At 65.9% G+C, this 21,234-nt stretch overlaps 5 protein-coding genes across 5 annotated transcripts; all 5 read left to right on the top strand.

Annotated features, from left to right (window-relative positions):
• Nucleotides 1-2,666: 2,666 nt before the first annotated feature.
• On the top strand, nucleotides 2,667-8,171 carry EMIHUDRAFT_468596 (hypothetical protein; the record flags this gene model as incomplete). The annotated part of the gene is made up of 8 exons (XM_005781450.1): nucleotides 2,667-3,464; nucleotides 3,764-3,862; nucleotides 4,878-4,972; nucleotides 5,081-5,129; nucleotides 6,530-6,946; nucleotides 7,101-7,229; nucleotides 7,336-7,500; nucleotides 7,757-8,171. 8 exons carry the CDS (start codon nucleotides 2,667-2,669, stop codon nucleotides 8,060-8,062), a joined length of 2,058 nt encoding a protein of 685 aa, XP_005781507.1. The 3' UTR covers nucleotides 8,063-8,171.
• Nucleotides 8,172-10,404: 2,233 nt separating this feature from the next.
• EMIHUDRAFT_113864 (hypothetical protein) lies at nucleotides 10,405-12,141 on the top strand (the record flags this gene model as incomplete). The annotated part of the gene is made up of 1 exon (XM_005781449.1): nucleotides 10,405-12,141. One exon carries the CDS (start codon nucleotides 10,405-10,407, stop codon nucleotides 12,139-12,141), a length of 1,737 nt encoding a protein of 578 aa, XP_005781506.1.
• Nucleotides 12,142-14,638: 2,497 nt separating this feature from the next.
• Nucleotides 14,639-18,323, top strand: EMIHUDRAFT_468595 (hypothetical protein; the record flags this gene model as incomplete). Its single annotated transcript, XM_005781448.1, has 7 exons — nucleotides 14,639-14,837; nucleotides 15,045-15,402; nucleotides 15,471-15,518; nucleotides 15,819-15,871; nucleotides 16,009-16,063; nucleotides 17,403-17,510; nucleotides 18,114-18,323. Exons 1-7 carry the CDS (start codon nucleotides 14,644-14,646, stop codon nucleotides 18,321-18,323), a joined length of 1,026 nt encoding a protein of 341 aa, XP_005781505.1. The 5' UTR covers nucleotides 14,639-14,643.
• A 770-nt stretch (nucleotides 18,324-19,093) lies between these two features.
• EMIHUDRAFT_424071 (hypothetical protein) lies at nucleotides 19,094-20,305 on the top strand. Its single transcript, XM_005781447.1, has 3 exons — nucleotides 19,094-19,240; nucleotides 19,336-19,400; nucleotides 19,496-20,305. The coding sequence occupies exon 3, from the start codon at nucleotides 19,681-19,683 to the stop codon at nucleotides 20,149-20,151; it is 471 nt and encodes a 156-aa protein (XP_005781504.1). The 5' UTR covers nucleotides 19,094-19,240; nucleotides 19,336-19,400; nucleotides 19,496-19,680; the 3' UTR covers nucleotides 20,152-20,305.
• A 167-nt stretch (nucleotides 20,306-20,472) lies between these two features.
• Nucleotides 20,473-20,658, top strand: EMIHUDRAFT_314752 (hypothetical protein; the record flags this gene model as incomplete). The annotated part of the gene is made up of 1 exon (XM_005781446.1): nucleotides 20,473-20,658. One exon carries the CDS (start codon nucleotides 20,473-20,475, stop codon nucleotides 20,656-20,658), a length of 186 nt encoding a protein of 61 aa, XP_005781503.1.
• Nucleotides 20,659-21,234: the final 576 nt, after the last annotated feature.

Here is a 21,234-nt window from a genome sequence, read left to right as displayed (position 1 = left end):
CAGCTGCCGAATGTAACAATTTTGTTTTTGGGCGCGAGCAGCGGGCTGGGAGGTCTGGCCCTCGGCGGGATCGACCCGATCGCCGGCCTAGGCGCCACCAACGGCGGGCATGGCGTCGAAGCTCTGGGCGGAGGGCGGCCCGCCTCCAAACGGAGGAGCTGGGAATGGAGTCAACGGCCTCGGCGCTGACCTGCTCTCGCACCGGGGAGGCGGCGGCGGAGGCGGTGGAGGCGGCGGCGGAGGAGGAGGAGGAGGAGGAGGGGCGCTCGCAGGGCTGGGAGGCGCATCGCTGTCCAACGCGTCGTTGCCTCTGTCGTCGCAGCTTCAGAATCTGCTGCAGGGCACGGGTGGCGGAGGCAGCGGCGGAGGCGGCGGCGGCGGCGGCGGCGGCGGCGGCGGTGCGATGGGCCGCGGCGGCGGGCCGAGCGGCGAGGGGGGGTCGAACCTGCACTCGCTGTTTAGCAGCGGGGGCGGCGGCGGCGGCGGGCTCATCCCAGGCTGGGTCGCGTCAGAGGCGGTGCCGGGCAAGGACGAGCTGGGGTTTGGGGCGGGCCGGGAGGGCGGGGCGGCGGCCGGCAAGGTGTCGGGGGGGCACAAGAAGGAGGCGGGCGGCTCGGCAGCGTCGGGCGGCGGCAACGGGCGCAACGACAAGCCGAAGAAGCGCGGCGGGTCGGGGAACCGCGGCGGCGGCGGCAAGCTTGCGGTTGGACCAAAGTAGGGGAGGCCCCGGGAGGCGGGGCGGCGGGAGGGCGGCCATGCGGCTGTGTGCGACGGGCACCGGCGTGGTCGCCACGTGAGAGGAGAGAGAGAGAGAGCGCGAGCGGCGAGGCGCGGCGGTTGAGCAGAGGGGCGGCTTGTGAGCAGCACAGAGGCTGCCACGGAGCGTGCCAAGGGGGGTCGGCGGTCCGCGGGCGGTGAGAGCTCACACCGCCCAAGCTCTTCTGGAGTGTTGTGTTTTCGACCCGAAAATTGACGGAAGAACGCGTACTGCGGGCATGGGGCAAGATATTCCGACCAGACCCCCTGACCCCGAACCGAGATAACACACTCACAGCGGTCACACACACCGAGACAAAAACACGCGCGCGGGGGCCCGGAAAATTTGATGGTTTCCCCGGGGAAATAGAGAGGAAAAGAGAGGGTGCTGTAGAGAAAAAAGGAAAGGAAAAGAGACGGGGTGCGAGAGGAAAAGCTTGTTCAGCCTAACGCCCCCGCGGCGCGCGGGCGCACACGTGAGACTGAGAGGTCAGGATCCACACGACAGCTCACACACTGAGTAACAGCTAACACGCTAGTCGCAACCGATACAAGCCAACCCCGACCCGCAATCGTCCGTGGTGCGTGGTCTCGAGTCGATCCTCGCCGCACGCCGGGTGCCGAGAGCACTGAACAGAGCGCGCGTGAATGAACCTCCCGCAACTCTGTCTACATGATCCGGTGTCGGTCGACGGCGGTCCGTCGAGTTCATCTTCTGTGCTCGAGAGCCACATCTGTTTTGCCAAGAAAAAACGTTTGCCACCTGCAAGAAGACCCAGGAACAAAAAGACCGCCTGAAATCTCGTAGACCAGCGGACCAGCTCCGTCCCCCTGCCCTTGGTGAAATGACCGACGGCAGTGTGTAGACACGACGGGCCCCAGGCTGAGTTTCCGTGTCGTGTTCGCGAGAAAAACTATTTGTGCCCGGACGGCGGGCACATTTTGGCTCATGTGCGTGCTCTTCCTCTTGCTCGCCATCCCGTCGGTGGCCGGAATGGTTGGGCCGGAGCTGCTGAAACGGCGGATTCGATCATCTGCCTGAGGACGACTTCCTTTATGGCGAGGGCAACGGCTTCTAAGGAAGCCGTCGCCTGCGCCTTGTCTGTCGTGTGAATCGAAAGAAAAAGAAAGAAAGAAAACAGACACCCCAAGGGAGGGATGGGAGAACGGCACGCCGCCACCACACAGGGATTTTAAGGAGAGGAGTGTGATGCGCTAGCCGTCGCCTACCCTAGGGAGTCTGCCTCTTCCTATCTCTCTTCGCAGTCTCTCTCCGATTCTCGCTTCAACCATCGTGTGAATCGTGCGTGTGCCGACGTGGTCGGAAAATTCTTTTTCCCCTCTGCTCGCCACGCTCCGCGGGGCCATCAAGGCTGGCGCCGAGGCGGCGGCACTCTCCGAGGCGGCGGCGGCGGAAGAGGAGGAGGGGGAGAGTGAGGGGGAGGCGGAGGCGGGGGCACCTGTGACGGCCCGCTACGAGAAGGGCGACTACCGGTTCGCGCGGGAGAAGAATTGCGACCTGCGTTTGCTCGACTTCGAGACGTTCGGCGGCTTCGGGGACGGCGTCCGCAGAATTCTTCGGCAGGCGGCGGACCAGCTGAGTAACAAACTTTCGCACGCTCAGCACCTCGATGAGGTCACATGGACCACCAAGAACTGGCACGGGCTGCAGATGCAGCGCTTGTCTGTCGTTCTCCACACCGCCGTGGCGTGGCAGACGGTGAACGAGCTAGCGTGCGGGGACAGCGGCATTGTGCACGGAGCTAAGTGCATTGCCGTTCTTAACGGAGTCGCTTAGGCGGCTCCGGTGGTGTGCCGGTGATAGTACTAGCACGCGCCAGTTCGCACCTGTGTCGAGCCTGTCTGCTGTGAGAGAGAGTTGGTTGTTTAAATTCTTTTTCTCGCGCAAAATGGCGCCCAGCGGTGCAACGGAGGTGATCCAACTGAGCTCGGACGAGGAGGAGCCCGCGCCCGCCGCCGGTACCACGGCGCGCCGCACCGCGCCCACCTCCTCCTCCGCCGGCTCCTCGTCCTCCGCCTCCTCCGCCACCGCTGCGGCCGCCTCCTCCTCCGCCGCCTCCGCCTCCTCCTCCGCCAGCGGCGCCTCCGCCTCCGCCTCCGCCACGCGCACCGACGTCGACCTGACGAATGCCACCGATCCCGCGCCGCCCGCCATCCCTCCGGAGCACATCTGCGTCCTCTGTCGCACCTTTGTCCCGCGCGGCCCGCTGGCGTACGTGCTGAACGAATGCCGGCAGTCGGGCTGCCGGCAGCGGCACCACCGCCGCTGCCTCGCGGCGCACGTCGTCGCCGAGCTCGGCGAAAAGCTCGCTGCAGACATCGGGTGCCCTTCCTGCGGCAAGCCCCTCTCCATCCGCGACGTGACGGAGCTGTCCAAGAGCGACTCCGCCGCTGGCAGCAGCAGCGGCGGAGGCGGAGGCGGCGGCGGCGGCGGCGGCGGAGGAGGAGGAGGAGGAGGAGGCGGGGTGCCTCGGGGGCATGGCCAGCCAGCCTCGAAGCGGCAGCGAGGCGGGGGAGCGGGGGGAGGGGGAGGCGGCGGAGGCGGCGCGTTCGGTCGCGCGGCTGGCTCTCAAGGGGCCATCAAGCGGATCATGCGGGAGCTTCAGGCGCTGCAGCGGTCCGACACCGCTCACGGGCAAGGCATCTCTGTCTCCGTGCCGGACGACTCGGACGCGTACCATTGGGAAGTCGAGTTCTTCAACTTCGAGGCCGAGAGACAGCCGAGAGACAGCCGAGAGACAGCCACAGCGAGGGGTTCATGATGAGCGTGCCTAATATTATTGTTACTATTATTACCACTACTACTACTACCGCTATTGTTATTATTGTTATGATTATGATTATGATTATTATTGTGATTATTGCGATGGGGCCATGATGAGCGTTCCTAGGCTGGCACGCCCCTCGCAGCCGACCTGCAACACCACCACCACCACCCCCACCACCCCCACCACCACCACTAAGTACATACCAACTACTCTACCAGGCTGGCACGCCCCTCGCAGCCGACCTGAAGCGAGTGCCGGGCAGACGCGTCGTCCTCTCGGTCCGCTTCCCCTCCTCCTTCCCGTCGGCGCCGCCGTATGTGCGCGTGCTGCGGCCGCGCTTCGCCTTCCGCACAGGCCAAGTCACCATCGGGGGCTCTTAGTTAATTCATAATTAATTCATAATTAGTTAATCATTCCCACAGGCCACGTCACCATCGGGGGCTCTTAGTTAATTCATAATTAATTCATAATTAGTTAATCATTCTCACAGGCCACGTCACCATCGGGGGGTCGATCTGCACTGAGATGCTGACCAACCAAGGCCCAGGATATAGGGAGATATGGGGGGAGATGGGGAGATCTCGGCACTGCACTGAGATGCTGACCAACCAAGGCCCAGGATATAGGGAGATATGGGGGGAGATGGGGAGATCTCGGCACTGCACTGAGATGCTGACCAACCAAGGCCCAGGATAGGGAGAGATGGGGGGAGATGGGGAGATCTCGGCACTGCACTGAGATGCTGACCAACCAAGGCCCAGGATATAGGGAGAGATGGGGGGAGATGGGGAGATCTCGGCACTGCACTGAGATGCTGACCAACCAAGGCCCAGGATATGGGGAGAGATGGGGGGAGATGGGGAGATCTCGGCACTGCACTGAGATGCTGACCAACCAAGGCCCGGCCGCACGAGGAGGAAGAATGAGCTGTGTATGCTTGCCACTCACGTTGAGAAGAACAGCCATAGGCTGGACGCCGACCATGACAATGGAGTCGGTGCGCCTCCGAGATATGGGGAGATATGGGGAGATATGGGGAGATATGGGGAGACCATGACAATGGAGTCGGTGCGCCTCCGAGATATGGGGAGATATGGGGAGATATGGGGAGCTCTTCCCCCGCACCCGCAGAGGCGCCGGTGAGGCGTTGGCCAAGCCATCGTTGGGCGTGGGACTCCTCTCAGGTGCTCCTCGGCATCCGCACGAACATGCTCGCCCCATATCACCCCATATCTCCCCATATCTCCCCCTATCTCAGGTGCTCCTCGGCATCCGCACGAACATGCTCGCCCCATATCACCCCATATCTCCCCATATCTCCCCATATCTCAGGTGCTCCTCGGCATCCGCACGAACATGCTCGCGGGCGGCGCCCGCATCGACCCGAGCAGGCGAAACAGAGAGAGATGCCGCCGAGAGACCAAGAGGTGTGCAGAGATGCAGCCGAGGCGTTGCGGCACTGCCCCGACCAGGCGCGGCGGCTACTCCGGGGCGATTACTAATGAATAGCTCATCATTAGTTATTAATCGGACAGGCGCGACGACTACTCCGAGGCGGAGGCGAGGGAGGCGTTCAACCGCATGGTGCGCGAGCACGGCTGGTACTGAAGTCGCTCGCATCAAGGCCGCCGCTACTGTGTGGTCGCTGATACTGAGGTCGCTGCCACTGTGAGGCCGCTGGTACTGGAGGGTCGCGGGTACTTCGACTGGTACTGAGGTGCGTCGCTGCTGAGGTGTGCGTCGTTGGGTGGGGCTGCCGCGAGCATCTTGCGGGGGCCGGTCGAAGCCGGGAGTGCGAGACTTTGTGGCGTTGCCATGACCGGCTTCTTCGTGAGTGTGTGTGTGTGTGTGGTGGGGGGGTGGTTCGCTTGCCTTTTTCAAGCGCCGTACTCCCCAAACCATCCACGTCTCTCGCGCCCCATCCGGTCCTCTGCCCCGTCCGACCAGGCGTCCGACCAGGCGTCACATACAGGCTGATTTACAGGCTTTGGCCCAACTGCTCGGCCAAGTTCAGCAGTTGGGTTTGTCGAGTCGACGTCTGTCGCGCCCCTGTCGGTCCTCTGCGCGCGTCCACTTTGCCGTCCTGGCGTCGTCTTCAACCTCGCTCGCGGGCTGCATTTGCTCCAGCATGCCGATCGCCTCCTCCAGCTCGGCTCTTTCTACCGCCTCTTCGTCCGCGACAGCGCAGCTCTCCGGGCAAAGCTCCTTCACCTTGGCCCAGTCACACATGGTCGCAAGCGCCGTCTCAGGGGGCGGGCTCACCGTCACGAGGGAGAAGCATGTGAGGGCCAGTCCGTTGTCGGCAAGGATGCCCTTTTGCCCCAAGCCTCCCACCACTACCTCGACACATGGCGGGGCGGCGTCCTGTGTGCTTGTGGGCCGATCCGCAGAAGAGCAGCGGGCGAGCGAGCTGTCAAACGTGTCGTTGATGCCGCGCGGCGTTGATGCCGCCTCAACGGGAAGCCCTGCCTCCTCCGCCTGGAATAGGCGGCGGCCTAGGTCCTCATCGTTGTGCGTTCCCGCAATCCTCGAGATATCCGTCTCGCCGCGCTTGAAGCAGGCCAGCGGATAGATCTCGCCCACCGCATCGTCCGTGAAGGCCTCCTGCTCCTCGCTCGTGGGAAAGAGCTCGCAGATGCTCTCGTCGAGCATCGCCTCATAGTCGTCTTCATCGACTGACACTGCCTCCATGGCCTCTTCTAGCTCGTCGTCGTTCAGTGGGACGCTGAGGCTCCTTCCGTAGACGGGCGATGACGGTCACACAGGAGCGACACACAGAACCACAAGACAAGACACTCAGCCAACAGGGCGGCTGCCACACATCCTGAGCGAACTTCCCTAGTCACCCGCGGCCGGACTCCATCATCATTTTCCATGCGCCCGACCACCACCGCAAAACTTTGTCGTGATTTTTTCATGCCTTCCTAAAAACTTTGATGCTCGCGGTGAGCATCCTCTCTGCCGAGCTCCGCTCCGCCTCAGAGGCTAGGCAGAAGCTGACTACGGCCCTGGCCGCGCCGGAGCCAGTGCGGGCGTTCGACCTCGCCGTCCTGATCGCGGCTGAGGAGCGGCACGAGGAGGATGTCGGCGAGATAAGAGAGAATATTGACCAGAGCATCGCCGAGCTCGCGGAGCGATCGTCGACGCGTGTGCGCCTCGCTGAGCTCGTCGGAAGCGCTGCGGACGAGCATGCAGTCGCTGCGGCGGTCGGCGCAACGCTCTTTGGCTCTGGCGCGCCCGACGACGACGGATCTGCCTTCTTCGCCGGCTCGAGCGAGGCCGATTACTACGATCCGGCCAACTCGTTTGTCGACGCGGTGCTGCAGCGGAGGGTCGGCATCCCCATCTCGCTGGGACTCGTCTACTGCGAGTGCTGTGAGAGGCTCGGGCTACCGATGGTGGTGAGGGACGACCGAGACACTTTCCCTGCACCCCTTGCTAGCGACACACGCGCCTCCCCGCCGACGCGCCGGGCTCGCACCAGCAGCGCGGCTGGGCCTCGCCCTCCCCTACCCAAGGCCGGGCGTCCATACCGACGCCGCCGCTCCACTGCAGGGCCTGAATGCGCCGGCGCACCTGCTGGTAGCGCCCGCGGACCGCAGCTTGGGCTTTGTGGTTGACGCGTTTGGAGGCGGCTCGATCCTTGACGCGGACGGCGCGGCGGAGCTGGTGGCGCGCAACGCGGTTCGAGGGGGTAGCCGAGAGGTAGTGGGCAGCGCTCCGAAGTGTGGGAGCCCGCCCCCCTCCCTCTTCCCGCACCCGCCATGCCCGCCGCCCCTCGCCATGCAAGGGCATGACCTTCGACTACGCGCTCGGCGGGCGCACTGTCGACGGCGGCCTCCAGCGCGGCCGGATCCTGCTGCGCAGCCTGCGGCAGCGGCCGATGACGCCGGCGATGTGGTGCAGCAGGATGCTGCGCAACCTGCTCGCGGTTCACGCGGCGGCGGGCGACGTCGTGCGTGGCACTGCCGAGACACCTCTCCTCTCTCCTCTCCTCTCCTCTCTGCTCTCTCTCCCTCTCTCTCTCTCTCCCTCTCTCCCTCTCTCCCTCTCCCTCCCTCTCCCTCCCTCTCCCTCTTCCTCTTCCTCTCTCCTCGCCGGCCACACAGCTCCCGCCCTCCTCGCAGCCAGCCGCATCACCTCGGCGCGCGCACCACTCGATCCCGCGCCACCACGCCCCCCGGCAGCCTGACAGCCCTGCCTCGACGCAGGTGCGCACGCTCGGCGCGACCGAGCGGCTGCGGATCGTGGGGGAGGCGCACCCGTCGGCCACAAGCCCGCGCGAGCAGCGCGAGTGCGCGGTGCAGCTCGCCGCGTGCTTGCGCACACTCCGCTGGGAGGCGCGGCGGGAAGAGGCGGCCGCGCTCCTCGCCGAGGCGCTTCAGGGCGCTGCGGGCGGAGAGTCGGCGGCCCGAGCGGCGGCGGGCGGCGGGGAGGGAGACCGCGCCTCGCTGCTCGCGGCGCGGCTGCTGGAGGATGACCAGGAGGGGTTCTTCGCGATGGGCAAGGGTGCGTAGAGTTCATTCAAGTCGCGGCGGACGCATCTTCGTTCGCGGATTTTGTGTGCGAGACCGAGAGAGATTCCACAGACGCACTATCCACACATAAAACGCAGGTACATCTCGCGGGTCTGTTCCGGCGTGGGTCGTCCGTGAAAAACAAGAAACTCGGCCTCTCGAGGTCTCGTGCGGACGGCGCGGGCTCACGTGCCGCGGGTTTCATGGCGTGCCGTTCTCCCATCCCCCCCGGGAGATTTCAAAGAAAGAAAGAAAACACACAACCCAAGGGAGGGATGGGAGAACGGCACGCCGCCACCACACAGGGATTTTAAGGAGAGGAGTGTGATGCGCTAGCCGTCGCCCACCCTGGGGAGTCTGCCTCTTCGTATCTCTTTTCGCAGTCTCTCGCCGCTTCTCGCTGCAACCTTCATGCCACCTCGCGGCCGTCCCACTCTCGTCGGTCTCTCCCTTGTCACTTCCTCCTCTGTCGCGTCGTTCTCTTCTGCCACGTCCTGCGACGCCGCCGCCTGCCGGTCCCTTGTTCTCGCGGCTTCTTTCGCCTTGCGCAACTCCGTCCTCCTCGCGGCGTATCCTGGCCCCTCGAGTCTATCAAGCTCCCCTCGCGCAAGGACCACATTTCTGACTCCCACTCCGATCATTTGCCTACACGTCATGTTGTTGCTCAGGTCCACTCTCTCTTCGAACACTCGTGCCTCTACGGATGATGCCGGCGCTGGGGTCCCCTTCGGATGCATCGTGACATCTGACAACTGAATTTCCACTGGTTCGTCCTCCTCTGAGTCATCTTCCCGGGAGATTTCATGGCCGCCGCGGGTGGCACGCCATTTTCTTTAAATCAGCCCGAGCAGCAGCCCGAGCAGCAGCCCGAGCAGCAGCCCGAGCAGCAGCCCGAGCAGCAGCCCTCACAGCAGCAGCAGCCCGAGCAGGGGCCCTCGCAGGGGCCCTCGCAGCAGCCCTCGCAGCAGCCCGAGCAGCAGCCCGAGCAGCAGCCCGAGCAGCAGCCCGAGCAGCAGCCCGAGCAGCAGCCCGAGCAGCAGCCCGAGCAGCAGCCCTCGCAGCAGCCCTCGCAGCAGCCCTCGCAGCAGCCCTCGCAGCAGCCCTCGCAGCAGCCCGAGCAGCAGCCCGAGCAGCAGCCCGAGCAGCAGCCCGAGCAGCAGCCCGAGCAGCAGCCCGAGCAGCAGCCCGCACAGCAGCCCGAGCAGCGGCCCGCGCAGCAGCCCACCATCTGTGCCTCCGCCTCTGCCTCTGCCTCCGCCGCCCCCACCTCCGCTGCCGACGCCCCTGCCTCTGCCGTCTCTGTCCCCCGCTGCCGCCACTGCTCCTCCTGCGAGGCACCGCCGTTCCGTTGTTCTCTTTGTTGTCCCGGTATCAGCCTCTCTGAGAGCATCCGGGACGACTCCACCCTTCATTCTTGCGGCGCTGCCGCGAGCTGCGCTGGGGGCTACGTCGCGTGCGGCGCTGCTGGCGGCTGCGCTGCTTCCGTTGCGGGCGGCGCGAATGGCAACCCTCTCCTTCCCACCGCCGCCGCCACCCTCTCCCCCCTCCATCCCCCCCGGCCGCCTCTCACCGCCGCCGCCATCCCCCCCTTTCCTCTCCCCTTTCCTCCCCCCTTTCCTCCCTCCACCCCCCTCGCCTCCCCGCCGCCTTCACCTCCCTCCCCGCCGACCCGCCCCGAGTCGCCTCACAGCCAGCACGGTGGCTGGCCGACGCCCAGAGAGCCGTGCTCCCCTCGGCCGGGCGGCGCGGCCGGCGGTACCGCGCGCGTCGGGGCGAGTGGTGAGCCCCTCCTCTACCGCATTCCGAGAAGGGAGGGCGTGGTCGAGTACATGGACGCGACGAGAACGCAGGAACTCGCGGCCGAGGAGGAAGCCGAGCGGCAGCGCACTACGGCGGGGACTATCGCTACGCCAGGGAAGACAAGGGCGTCGAAGTGCAGCTGCTGCTGTTCGAATCGTTCGGCGGGTTCGGAAAGGGGGTCCGTGAGATCCTCCGGAGAGCGGCGGACGTGCTACAGAACAAGCTGACGCGGGCCCAGTACCTCGATGAGGTGACTTGGACCACCAAGAGCTGGCTGGGGCTGCAGAAGCAGCGCATCTCAGTCGTTCTTCACACGGCCATCGCAGAGCAGGTCGTGAATGAGCTTGCCTGTGGCGGGGGTGGGCGGGTGCACGGAGCTAAGTGCCTCGCCACCCTCGCAGGAGTCGCTTAGGCGGCTCCCGTGGTGTACCTGTGTTCGTGCCAGTGCGAGCCAGTCCCGTGCCCAGTCCTGTGCCCAGTGTTGTGCGAGGGAGTTTTGTTGTAAAATTCTTTAAATTCTTTCTTTCTTGTTTGACAGGGCGATGGCGCCCGCGAATTTCGTGCTGCTCCCGCGCGACCTGCCTTGGGAGCGTGCGTACGACCGCGAGGACGCGAACGCGCCGCAGATCGCCAAGCTGCGCCTCACGCTCCCTGCCGACTACCCCGCCGGGACCGTCCTCAAGCTGCCCATGCCGTGTGCGTGCAGCGAGCACACGTCCCGCTTCACTAAGATCAAAGCGGGGACCTCAGTGATCATCAAGTGGGACCTCGGCATCTGCGGCCTCGCAGCGCCACCAGGTGCGGACGGGGCGGCGGCGGGGGGCGCAGAGGTGGCGGAGGCGACAGAAGCAGCACCGCCGCCGCCGGCCGGGCTGGAGAAGGGTGCGGAGTTGGCAGTGGCGGAGCCGGCGGATGCGACGGCGCCAGGTCCGGGGACAGAATCGCAGCTCAACTCCGAGCTCAGCAGCAGCGAGCTGATCAGGAGCGAGCGGAGCAAGACGGGCTTCAAGTGCGTGAGCAAAACGAGTAGCGGTGCCACGCCCTACAGTGTCCAAGTGTCCCGCAAGGGCAAGACCGTCATTCTCGGCAGCTACGCCACCGCGGAGGAGGGGGCGCGGGCCTACGCGGCGACGCCGGAGGGCATTGCTGACCTGGCGGCAAGGGATGCGCCGCCACCGCCGCCACAGCCGCAGCTCCCCTCCAACTCCGAGCTCAGCAGCAGCGAGCTAATCAGGAGCGAGCGGAGCAGCACGGGCTTCAAGGGCGTGAGCAAAGTGGGCAGCGGTGCCACGCCCTACCGAGTCTCGGTGCAGCGCGGAGGCACCACCGTCACTCTCGGCTACTACTCCACCGCAGAGGAGGCGGCGCGAGTCTACGCTGCCACGCCGGAGGGCATCGCCGACCTGGCGGCAAGGAACGCTCCGCCGACGCCTCGCCCCGCCAAGCGCGCCGCGCCACTCCCTGCCGCCGCGCCGCCAGTGCTCTTTGATGGCGTCGAGCTCATCACCAGCGAGCGGAGCAACTCGGGCTTCAAGTGCGTGAGCAAGCTGAACAACGGTGCCACGCCCTACTATGTCCAAGTTTGGCGCAAGGGCACAACCGTCACTCTCGGCCGCTACGCCACTGCGGAGGAGGCGGCCCTCCGCTACGCGCGCTCGGTAGAGGGCAAGGCTGAGCTGGCGGCCAGGTCTGCAGCCAGATCAGCGCCGCAGGCCAGCACCGCGCCCCGCAAGCGGCAGAAGGTCGAGACCGGCGCGGGCGGCGCCGCCACTTCCGCCTCAGCTGCCACCTCCCACTCCGCCGCCGCCTCCTCCACCGCCGCCGCCTCTGCGGCCGAGTTCGAGGTGGACCGCATCCTCTCGGAGCGGCGCCGGCCGAGCGGCGGCGTCGAGTACCTCGTCGCGTGGAAGGGTTGCTATGCCCCCTCCTGGGAGCCCGCCTCCAACTTGGCGGACGAGGACGGCGCGGTGTGCGCGGCGCTGCTGGCGTGGTGTGCGTCGCGCGTTGCGCCGCGCCAGGGCGGCCCGGCGACCGAGCTTCCGCCCCTCGGCATGCCGGCGGCAGAGCCCCTCCCGCCCCTCGGGATGCCGGCGGTGGTGCAGGCTCTCGAGGGGGTCGGGCTGGGCCGGTACGCGGCGGCGTTCGAGGAGCAGGGCTATGATGACCTCCGCTACTTGCGGACGATGGACGCGGCGGAGCGCGCCACGGTGGCGGAGAGCGTGGGCATGAAGCAAGGCCACGCCGACAAGTTTGTCAAGTTCGCGTTTGAGCCGGCGTAGCATCGAGGCTGGCGCAAGTCGAGAGCGGCGGGCGCACGTGCGCGAGCGAGCGGGGCGGTGGGGACTTTTGCGCACCTCTCTACATAGAGCCCCCTCGCAGATGATGCAATGTACGATTCGTTGCTGTACGTTGGTGTGACTTGTGGAGTCGACTCGTATGTGGGTGCGCACGCACGTGTGTGTGCGATCCGTGTGCGCGGCGCCGCGCACCCCCCGCCATATCGCCATGACGCGACCGCGCGCGGCATGTTGTGCGAGTATATGGAGCACTTGGAGCACTTGGAGTGCAGTCATTAACCTCACATCCAGGGCCGGGGAGCTGAGAAGCGCACCCAGCGGGCCGGCGGCCGGATGATCGGTATCGGGTTACGCGGGCTAGAGAGCCCCTGAGCCCCGGGGGTGCGCGTTCGCAGGGAAAAGGGCGTACAGTAAACACGGGTCTCCGAGAGGGCTCCGTGTACCGGGTTTCCCCTTAACTGCTGGGCCCATGGGGGAGATCCGGTGAGCTTGGTCGCTGACGGCCTGAGGACCTCTCCGCTGAGGACCTCTCCATCATGAGGACCTCGCTCCTGCTCCGCTTGTGTTGATCGGACCTGTCGGCATGCCCTGTCGAGTAGTGTTTTGTCATCGGTTGGGCTCTGGATCGAAGGCCGTCGCGTCAGGTGCTCTCGGCTCAGTCAGAGCTGGGCTCTCGGGGTGACAACGCGCTTAGCATGATGCCTCCCGAGGACCTCTCGTGAGGACCTCTGGTGAGGACCTCTCGAGCGAGCATCCTCGAAAACGAGAGTGGGGAAGAGGAGGTGGTGTGCGACAACTACAGCCTTGCGCGCCGCTCACTCACCAGTACTTGGGGTGTGTGAATCATGGGCCGCTGAGAGCGCCTAGCTCTCTCGCCTGTCGGGTCAAAGCACGGAAATGAATTTCTCTCAGAAATGGTATCTTTTAACATCAACATTTGTTGAAGTGGTTGTGTGCACAGCCGCCACAAGCATCTCCGGAAGTGGTTGGTGGTACTTTACTATCAACCTCTCAGTGAATATTTTCTGGTTTTTTAGCTCGGCGAATTTCTTTTTTGCTCCAGCTAGATCAGCGTCCTGTGTCGGCCGCGGCGTCAAGAAAGACTCCCACTGGAGGGGCACCACCCTCAAAACAGGGACGTCTATAAGCAATAAGGGACATCGAGTTGGGAGGCCAACAGGATGCAAGGGATGCACATCAGGGAAAAGTGACTAAAACATCTTCTCTCTCCCCACAGACACATTTATGCACAGCAACACCACATCAGTCCACGACGTTGGCCGCCACCGCCCACCTCGAGCTGGGGCTTTGTACGAACAACAAACACGCGGCTGCTGTCAGGTTTGTGGTGTTGCGTCGTAGGCGTCGTAGCTAAAAGCCCATCGGGGGAGATCAAGTGAGCTCGCTGACGGCCTGAGGACCTCTCCCTGAGGACCTCTCCATGCAGCGCAGGCCATCATGGTGAGTAGTCAGTCCGAGGTCAGGACCTCTACGTAGGGATTTTAAGGAGAGAAGGTCAGGACCTCTACGGCCTCTACCTACGTCACCACGCAGGGATTTTAAGGAGAGGAGTGTGATGCGCCATCGCCCTGTCAGATTTGGTCGGAGAGTTGGTTTTTTCTTTTTCCGTACGGAGCCATCGCCATGCCATGAGCCGGCCCGTTCAGGTGTTGCGCCAGCGCCTTACGCCACATATAGTCTGTCTGCCGCTCGGGCGTGATCATCTCGTCGCAGGCAGGGCACTTCCTCGGCGAGACTTGTGGTGCGCCCCTCGCCGCGACGCCGGCCGTCGGAGGGGCCAACTTGCTCCGCGGCGCCTTGCGTTTGGGCGCTGCGGGCAGCGGCGACTCTGCCCGCGTCGGCCGGGGCGCCAACTCCTGTAACCTCGGCGATGTGCGTCGTACCACTCCCCGTCCCGGCTCGGGGGCTCCGCCCCCCCCGCCAGGCGGCGATGGCGGTAGCGATAGCGACGGTGGGTCCGGCGCACCCGAGGTGTGGTGATGCCATCGTCGCTTTAGCGCTATGGCGGCTGCGGCTATCGCCACCACCGCCCCGGCCGCAGCCCAAGTCCAGGCGCGGTGGGCGTGGCGCGCACCAATGGCAGCGGCGAGGGCGGAGACCGCGAGGCAGGCGGCGACGAGTCCGGCGGCGGCGAACGCGCTTATGGCCTCTCCCCTCGCGGCTCGTTGCAGGAGAGCGGGTCGTTCCGATGATGCTCGGTGAAGATGCTCGGTTGGCTCTCGCCAAATGTTTGTCCGACTCGACGTACGGCCCCGGGCGTCGGGCCGTGGCGGCGACGGCAGGCGTGCTCCAGCGCCGCCTCGTACGCACGCACGCGCAGCGGCGGCGCCTCTGCACCACCCGAGTCGCCGCCCGGCCGAGCGAGGAGCAGAGAGACGACGAGTGACATGCTGATTCGGCAATCAGAAAAACATTTTTCTTTTTCAAGTCTTACTGAGCGCCCGCCAGCGCCCACAACCCCGAATGCTCAATCCCGACATCCCGCCGCTTCTCATCGCCTTGACGGCGCTGCTCGTTCTCCTTCTGATGGTGGCCACCTACGTCCCACGTGGCCTGCTCAGGAGAGCCGTGCCGCCACCTCAGGCGGACACTAAACCCTCCAGAGAGCGCATGTCGGCGTCAGAAGCAGCAACAGGCCGAGATGGGTCTCTTATGTCGCCGCCGACCGCCGTCAAGCGACGCCGCTCGCGCTGCCCTAGCCCGGCTCCTGCTGGGCCCCACCTCTCCTCGCCGCCCTGCTCGCCACCCGCTCTCCGACCGGACACACCAGTGGAGGCCGAGTCCCCGTCAAAGGCTCTCGCCGCTGCGCCCCCACCGCCGCCGGCAGCGGCAGAGGGAGAGGCGCCGGCCACGGAACCGCCGACGCCGCCGCCGCCGCCGCCGCAGCCGCCCGCTTCTCCGCGGCAGCACGGAGCCCCTACTTCCGAGACACTTCAGAGACACTTCCCAGACACTTCTCCGCGGCAGCCCGCTCCGTCCTCGTCGCCGATCTCCTCGCTGCCTCCCGGCCTCGGCGTTGGTCCCGCCCTCGCCGCCTCCCAACCGCCAGCAGCTGCGCCTCCGGTTCCGGAGGCTGCGGCGGCGGAGGAGGCATGCGGCGGCGGGGGGAAGCGGATGTACAACGTCTCCTTTCTACTCTCACTACGTGCGAGCAACACCGCCATGCCCGAGCAGCTGCAGCGCCGCCTCGACGCCCTCGCTGCGGCCGAGAAGCCGAAGCTGGAGCGCGCCTCGTCGCCTTTGGCTACTTCTCGGACCTTTCCAAGACCTTTCCTGGAACCTTCCTGTAGGAGCACGTCTCATCGCGTGAGCGGCTGATCGCGATCCAGGAGAGGGAGGGGCCAACCTCGGCGGGTCCAGATCTCGGGTGATCTCGGCTGGTCTCGGGCCATCTCGGCGGGTCCAGATCTCGGGTGATCTCGGCTGCGTGCGAGAGGTGGGGCCGACCTCGGCCAGGCTCGGTCGGTCTCGATCTCGGGTGATCTTGGCGGGTCCAGATCTCGGGTGATCTCGGGTGATCTCGCGTGATCTCGGGAGATCTCGGCTGTTTGCGGTCCAGGAGAGGGAGGCGGCCAAGGCTGCGACACCCGGCGGCACATACTTAATCAACTACCATCCTCATTAACCAGGAGAGGGAGGCGGCAAAGGCTGCGACACCGGGCGGCCTCGCGGCAGTCAAGGCTGCCACCCGGCCCGCAGCAGCGCGGGAGGCGGAGCGGGCGCAACGCAGAATGGAGGGAGGCGGAGACAGAGAGCTGTGAACAGGCTCGCCGCGAGACAGACGGAGCTAACAGGGAGCTGTGAACGGAGACAGAGAGCTGTGAACAGGCTCGCCGCGAGACAGACGGAGCGGGCGCGCGCGGCGCTTCCGGAGGGGTTCGAGGTCTGAATTAGTTAATTAAGCAGGCGAGGTCTGAAATCAGTGGATTGAAAGCGGACTCCTTGGGGTTCGAGGCGGCGGCGGGCGCGGTGCTGGCGGCGGCGGGGCACGACCAGTCCTTGCTGCAGGCGCCGAGGCTGTCGGGGGAGGAGCGATTGAGTTGTTTGACGGACCATCAACTGATCCATTCTGCTGGCGCCGCAGGTGCCGGAGCTGGACTTGTCGGGGGAAGCCGCGCTGCCGCCAGGCGGTTTCCGCGCCGGCCTCCCCTCCGTTCCCCGGCCCCCCCCCCCTTCCCTCCCCTTGGCCTCGCTCCTCCCCCGCTCACTTAACCAATTTACTCCCCCCCCCCCCCCCCCCCTCCCTGCTTGTGGCCTCCTCCCCCCCGCTCCCTCCCACACTCTACTCCCCCCCCCCCTCCCTCCCCTTGGCCTCCTCCCCCCCGCTCCCTCCCACACTCTACTCCCCCCCCCCTCTCCCTCCCCTTGGCCTCCTCCCTGCCCTCCCCTTGGCATCCTTCCTTGCCCTCCCGAAGCGTGCACCACCCTCCGCCCTCTCTGCAGGCCTCGGCGCCGCTACCTCCCCGCTCGTCCGCTCGCTCGCGGCCTTCGAGAGGCTGCCGGGGCCTAGAAACGGAAGATCTCCCCACATCTCCCCCCGTATCTCCCCATATCTCGCGAGCAGAAGCGGCGTCTTTAGACGGAAGGCGCGTGCTCTTGTCTCCCAACCAGCGCTCGAGAGGACACGGACTCCGCCGCATCCGACCGCACTCCGCTGCACTCGCTGTGCTCACGCGGTGCTGCGAAGACACGGCACAGTACTCTCTTCCCAGCCCCCCCCCTGACGTCGGCCTCTTCACACACGTAGGGCTGCTGCAGCCTCCCCCTCCGAGGGAATGCGAGTCATGACTGGTGAATTAAGAACTGATTAGGCTGCTGGAGCGTCTCCCTCCCGCGACGGCGCAGCAGGCGGCGGCGATGCGCGCCTCGATCTGCCGCCTCGCGGAGCGCCAGCCGCTGCCGGGAGGCGGCAGCATCCTCACCTCGCCTCGCGCCTCCGCCTCCGCCGCCTCCGCCGCCTCCACCTCCCCCTCCGCCTCCCCCACCGCCAACCCCTCCGTCGCCCCCTCCGTCGCCCCCTCCTCCGCCTCCTCCGCCGCCCCCTCCGCCTCCTCCTCCGCCGCCCCCTCCGAGCGGCTCTCTGGCGACGGCACCGACGAGGCTTTTGCCACTCCCCCCACTTCGCCGGAGATGGCGCCGGCGGCGGCCGAGGCGCGGCGGCGGCTGGGCCGCAGTCGTTCAGGAATGAATGAATTAAAAGACGTCAGTTATTGGTTAATTAGGCGCGGCGCGGCTGGGCCGCCATCGTCATGAAGGGGACGAGCAGCGAGCCGCTAGAAGCGCGAGATCTCCCCATATCTCTCCTGTATCTCCCCCATATCTGGCAGCACGTCAGCCTAGAAGCGCGAGAGACGGCATTCCTGTCCTTCAACCCGCGCCTCGAGGCGGGACTCGGGCTCAACTGTGCTCGAGCGTATTCGGCTGTATGCCGCTGCATTCTCCTCCCTCGTACTCACACAGCGCTCGGAAGACACTGCACAACATTCCCGCCCCCGAGGCTGGCGTACTCTTCACGCAGGCGAGCCTCGCAGCCCTGGCCCGCGCAGCCCGGGCGGCGCCATCGCCGAGGAGAGCCCCGCCACAGCTTGTGAATCATTGTCTAAGACCTCGCCTGCTTCATCAACCATTAGGCGCCATCGCCGAGGAGAGCCCCGCCGCAGCCAAGTGAATCATTGTCTAAGACCTCGCCTGCTTCATCAACCATTAGGCGCCATCGCCGAGGAGAGCCCCGCCGCAGCCGCCGACCCAAAGGAGCGCGCTTCATGAATCAGTCACGCCTTCGCCTATTCTTGGTGGTTGACTCAAGTATTGCTAAGACCCAAAGGAGTGTGCGGCGAGGCTCGAGGCCGCGGGGCGCTTGCTCGAGGCGGTGCAGCGGCTGTGCCTCATTCTTAATTAATTATTAATCAGGCGCCCAGTGAATTAATAAGTAGGCGGTGCAGCGGCTGTGCCTCGTGCCGCGGCCGACGTTTCGCGACGCCCTCTTCTTCCCGCACGCTTCGGCCCTCGAGCGGCTGCTGGCGCTGCTGCGGCGCGCAAAGTTCTCGATTGACGTGTGCGTGTACTGCGTGACGGAGGAGCGGCTTGTGGCGGCCCTTCGCGAGAAGGCCGCGGCGGGCGTGGCGTGTGCGGGTCTCCAGTAGTACTTGATTGGGTGAGGTCCGAAATAATCATTGATTAGGCCGCGGCGGGCGTCGCGGTGCGGATTGTGTCGGACGAGGACCAGGCACTTCCCTCCCCTCTCCTCCCTCCCCTCTCCTTCCCCCCCCCCACCCCTCTCCCCTTCCTCCCTTCCCCTTCCTCCCTTCCCCTGTCCCTCTCCTCCTTCCCCTGTGCGCAAGTCCGCGACACGTCCGCAACACGTCCGCGACACGTCCGCGACACGTCCACGACACGTCCGCGACAGGCCTTCAACAAGGGCGCCGCGATCTTCAAGACGGCGGCCTTCGCCTACACGGTCGTCGACGAGCCGCTTCACGAGGGCGCCAACGGGCGGAAGGCGGAGGGGGAGCGCGAGAAGCGGATGCACCACAAGTTTTGCGTTGTGGACCACCGCATCCTCGCCACCGGCTCCTTCAACTGGACGGGCGCCGCGAGCTCTCGCAACTGCGAAAACATCCTCGTCTCTTCGGAGCCGAAGCTGGTGTCCGCGCGTTCATCAGCAACTGACGAATGGAGCGCCCGCTGCTAGCACGAAGGCAGCGATCTGTTAGGTGTCCGCGTACAGCGCCGAGTTCGAACGGCTCCACGCGGCCTTCTCGCGCTCAAACCCAGTCTCGACCGCGGCGGCGGCGACCAAGCTGCAGGCGGCGCTGCGAGGGCGCGCCGCCCGCCCCCTCGCGACATGTCCGGGACACGTCCACGACATGTCCGAGACATGTCGCGTAGGCGCGCCGCCCGCCTCCCTCCGGCGATGGGGCGCGCCCAGTCGTCCCAGGGGACAGCCGAGGAGAAGGTCGCGGCGGCTCTCTCCCAGTTGCTCGCCCAGGCCCCGTCCGGCCGCTTGTCGCTCGGCGCTTGCCGCGCGTTGCTGCAGCGGCTTAACTTGCGGCCGGTGCAGGCGCACCGGCTGCTGCACACCGCCAACTGAACGAGTCTCGGCCAATCTCGGGCAATCTCGGCTCATCTCGGCTCATCTCGGCTCATCTCGGCCAGGCGCGCTGGCTGCTGCACACCGCCACCGAGGAGTGCTGCGAGCTGATGCGGCGGCGAGGACGGCGGCGCGGCGCGGCGGCGGAGATGGCGGCGCTCCTGTCGTCGCTTGGCTCGCTGGCCGCGACTCTCGAGAGCGATCTGCTGATGCCTCCCTCCGCCGCCGCAGCGACGCTCTTCTTCCCTTCGGTCGCGGCGCGGGAGGAGTTGTGCGGCGTGCTGGCGACGGCGCGCCACACCCTCGACGTGTGCGTCTTTACTCTCTCGGACCGGCGCATCGCCGACACGGTCCTCGATGCGCACAAGCGCGGCGCGGCGGTGCGGCTAATCACAGACGATGTGACTGCGATGAACGACGGGTCACTCGTCTTTGAGCTCGCCGAAGCGGGGGTCGCAACGGTGGTGGACTCAGACTTCGAGGAGTGGAGGACGGCAGAGGACGGGTCCATGCGTCGCTCCGGCTCGACGCCGCGGCACATGCATCACAAGTTTTGCCTCGTGGACGGCCAGATACTGCTCACTGGGTCGTACAACTTCAGCTGGTCCGCGGGCAACGTCAACTGCGAAAACATGCTCATCACCGACGACCCGTACCACGTGCGCCGCTACGGCGAGGCGTTCGAGGGCCTGTGGCGCGAGTTTCGGCGCGCGATGTACGTCTCGCGACAGGAGGCGGCGGTGCGTATCCAGAGGATCGAGCGTGGGCGGCGCGAGCGCACCGCCGGCGCCCGAGGCATGCGGCAGGTGGTCAACGCTGCGTCTGTCAAGGCGAACGCCGGCCGCCGCATAGCCGGCGGCCGCTCGCCGCGCGCGCGATGAAACCAAGGTGGTCGGGTAACACCGCTCCAGCTGATACTCGCATCAGTCTGTTGGTGTATTTGGCCCGCAGGGCGCGACGGAGCGCGCGACTCACACCGTTACTGTTTCCACGCGGCAGGACAGAGCGAAAAAGTAACAGAACTCCATGTGCGGAGTTGCGCGCTGCGCGGCCGGGAAATACGGCTCTCAGGGTGTGTGTGTAGGCTGGGAGGAAAGCGGCGCAGGGTAGGCTCCGCCTCACTGCATCTTTCTCGAACTGGATTCCACGAATTGATTTTCCTAGCGTCGTCAAAGTGAGCTGAAAGCTCGCTCGAAGAGCCGATGTCACCCGCCGACCGCCTCCCATCTCGCCGCTGCTCTGGCGGGGCGGCGGCGGGGCCTGGCGACGGCGCGCGGCGCATGTGCCGTGGCGACCCACCGGGCCGGCCGGCCGCGCAGGCGCCGACCGGTGATCGCCACCGCGCCCCGCCTCGGAACGCCGTTTCCGCTTGGCGTCCGAGGCGCTAGGGCCAAATCAACTGCCTGGCTTTCTTTTTGGAGTCGGTCGGCTTTTGCGAGTTTCAGAGTTTATTGGCGATCGCGCTTGCTCCGTGAGTGAGCTTCCGCAGGGGCTTGGCTCACGTTGCCGAGGGCGCATGCCGATCCAGCGTCAGCAGACCGGCTTGCCGCCCGCGGCGTCAGAAGAGGACGCCGGTCGCAAATCGACGCCCTGGTGGCAGTTTTCGCGGCCAGTGTTGAGCGTCGAGGAGGAGGCAAGTGTGCCGAGCAAGGAGAAGAGTTGTTGCTGCACAATCTCGTGAATCAATCTGGCCCGTGCGCATGTGCGACACAGCCGCTAAATTTTGCTATGGCATTCACAGCGAGAGCCCCGCCCGCCGGGACCCAGTGGCAGTGCGGCCGTCCTGCCACAGGCCCACACGACACAGCCATTCTGAACGCTTCCATGTGCGCTGTCGTCTGCACTTTGGACCTGTAGTTCTCGAGCGAAGGCGCCCCGCAAAAGAATATCCTTCCCATACGTGGCATGTCTGTGTGTTCCCTAGGGCCTAGGGCCACATGCAATGCGGTCTGGTCACGCTGGTC

The sequence above is a fragment of the Emiliania huxleyi genome (genome assembly GCF_000372725.1).
Source record: "Emiliania huxleyi CCMP1516 chromosome Unknown EMIHUscaffold_201, whole genome shotgun sequence".
NCBI lineage: Eukaryota > Haptophyta > Isochrysidales > Noelaerhabdaceae > Emiliania > Emiliania huxleyi.
The sequence above is the reverse complement of the archived record's forward strand: the minus strand, read 5'-3'. Positions and strand labels throughout refer to the sequence as shown.

Bases quoted from the DNA above. Each gene is read 5' to 3' on its own strand.
- EMIHUDRAFT_424071 (XM_005781447.1), top strand. From the start codon at position 19,681: ATGAACGACGGGTCACTCGTCTTTGAGCTCGCCGAAGCGGGGGTCGCA.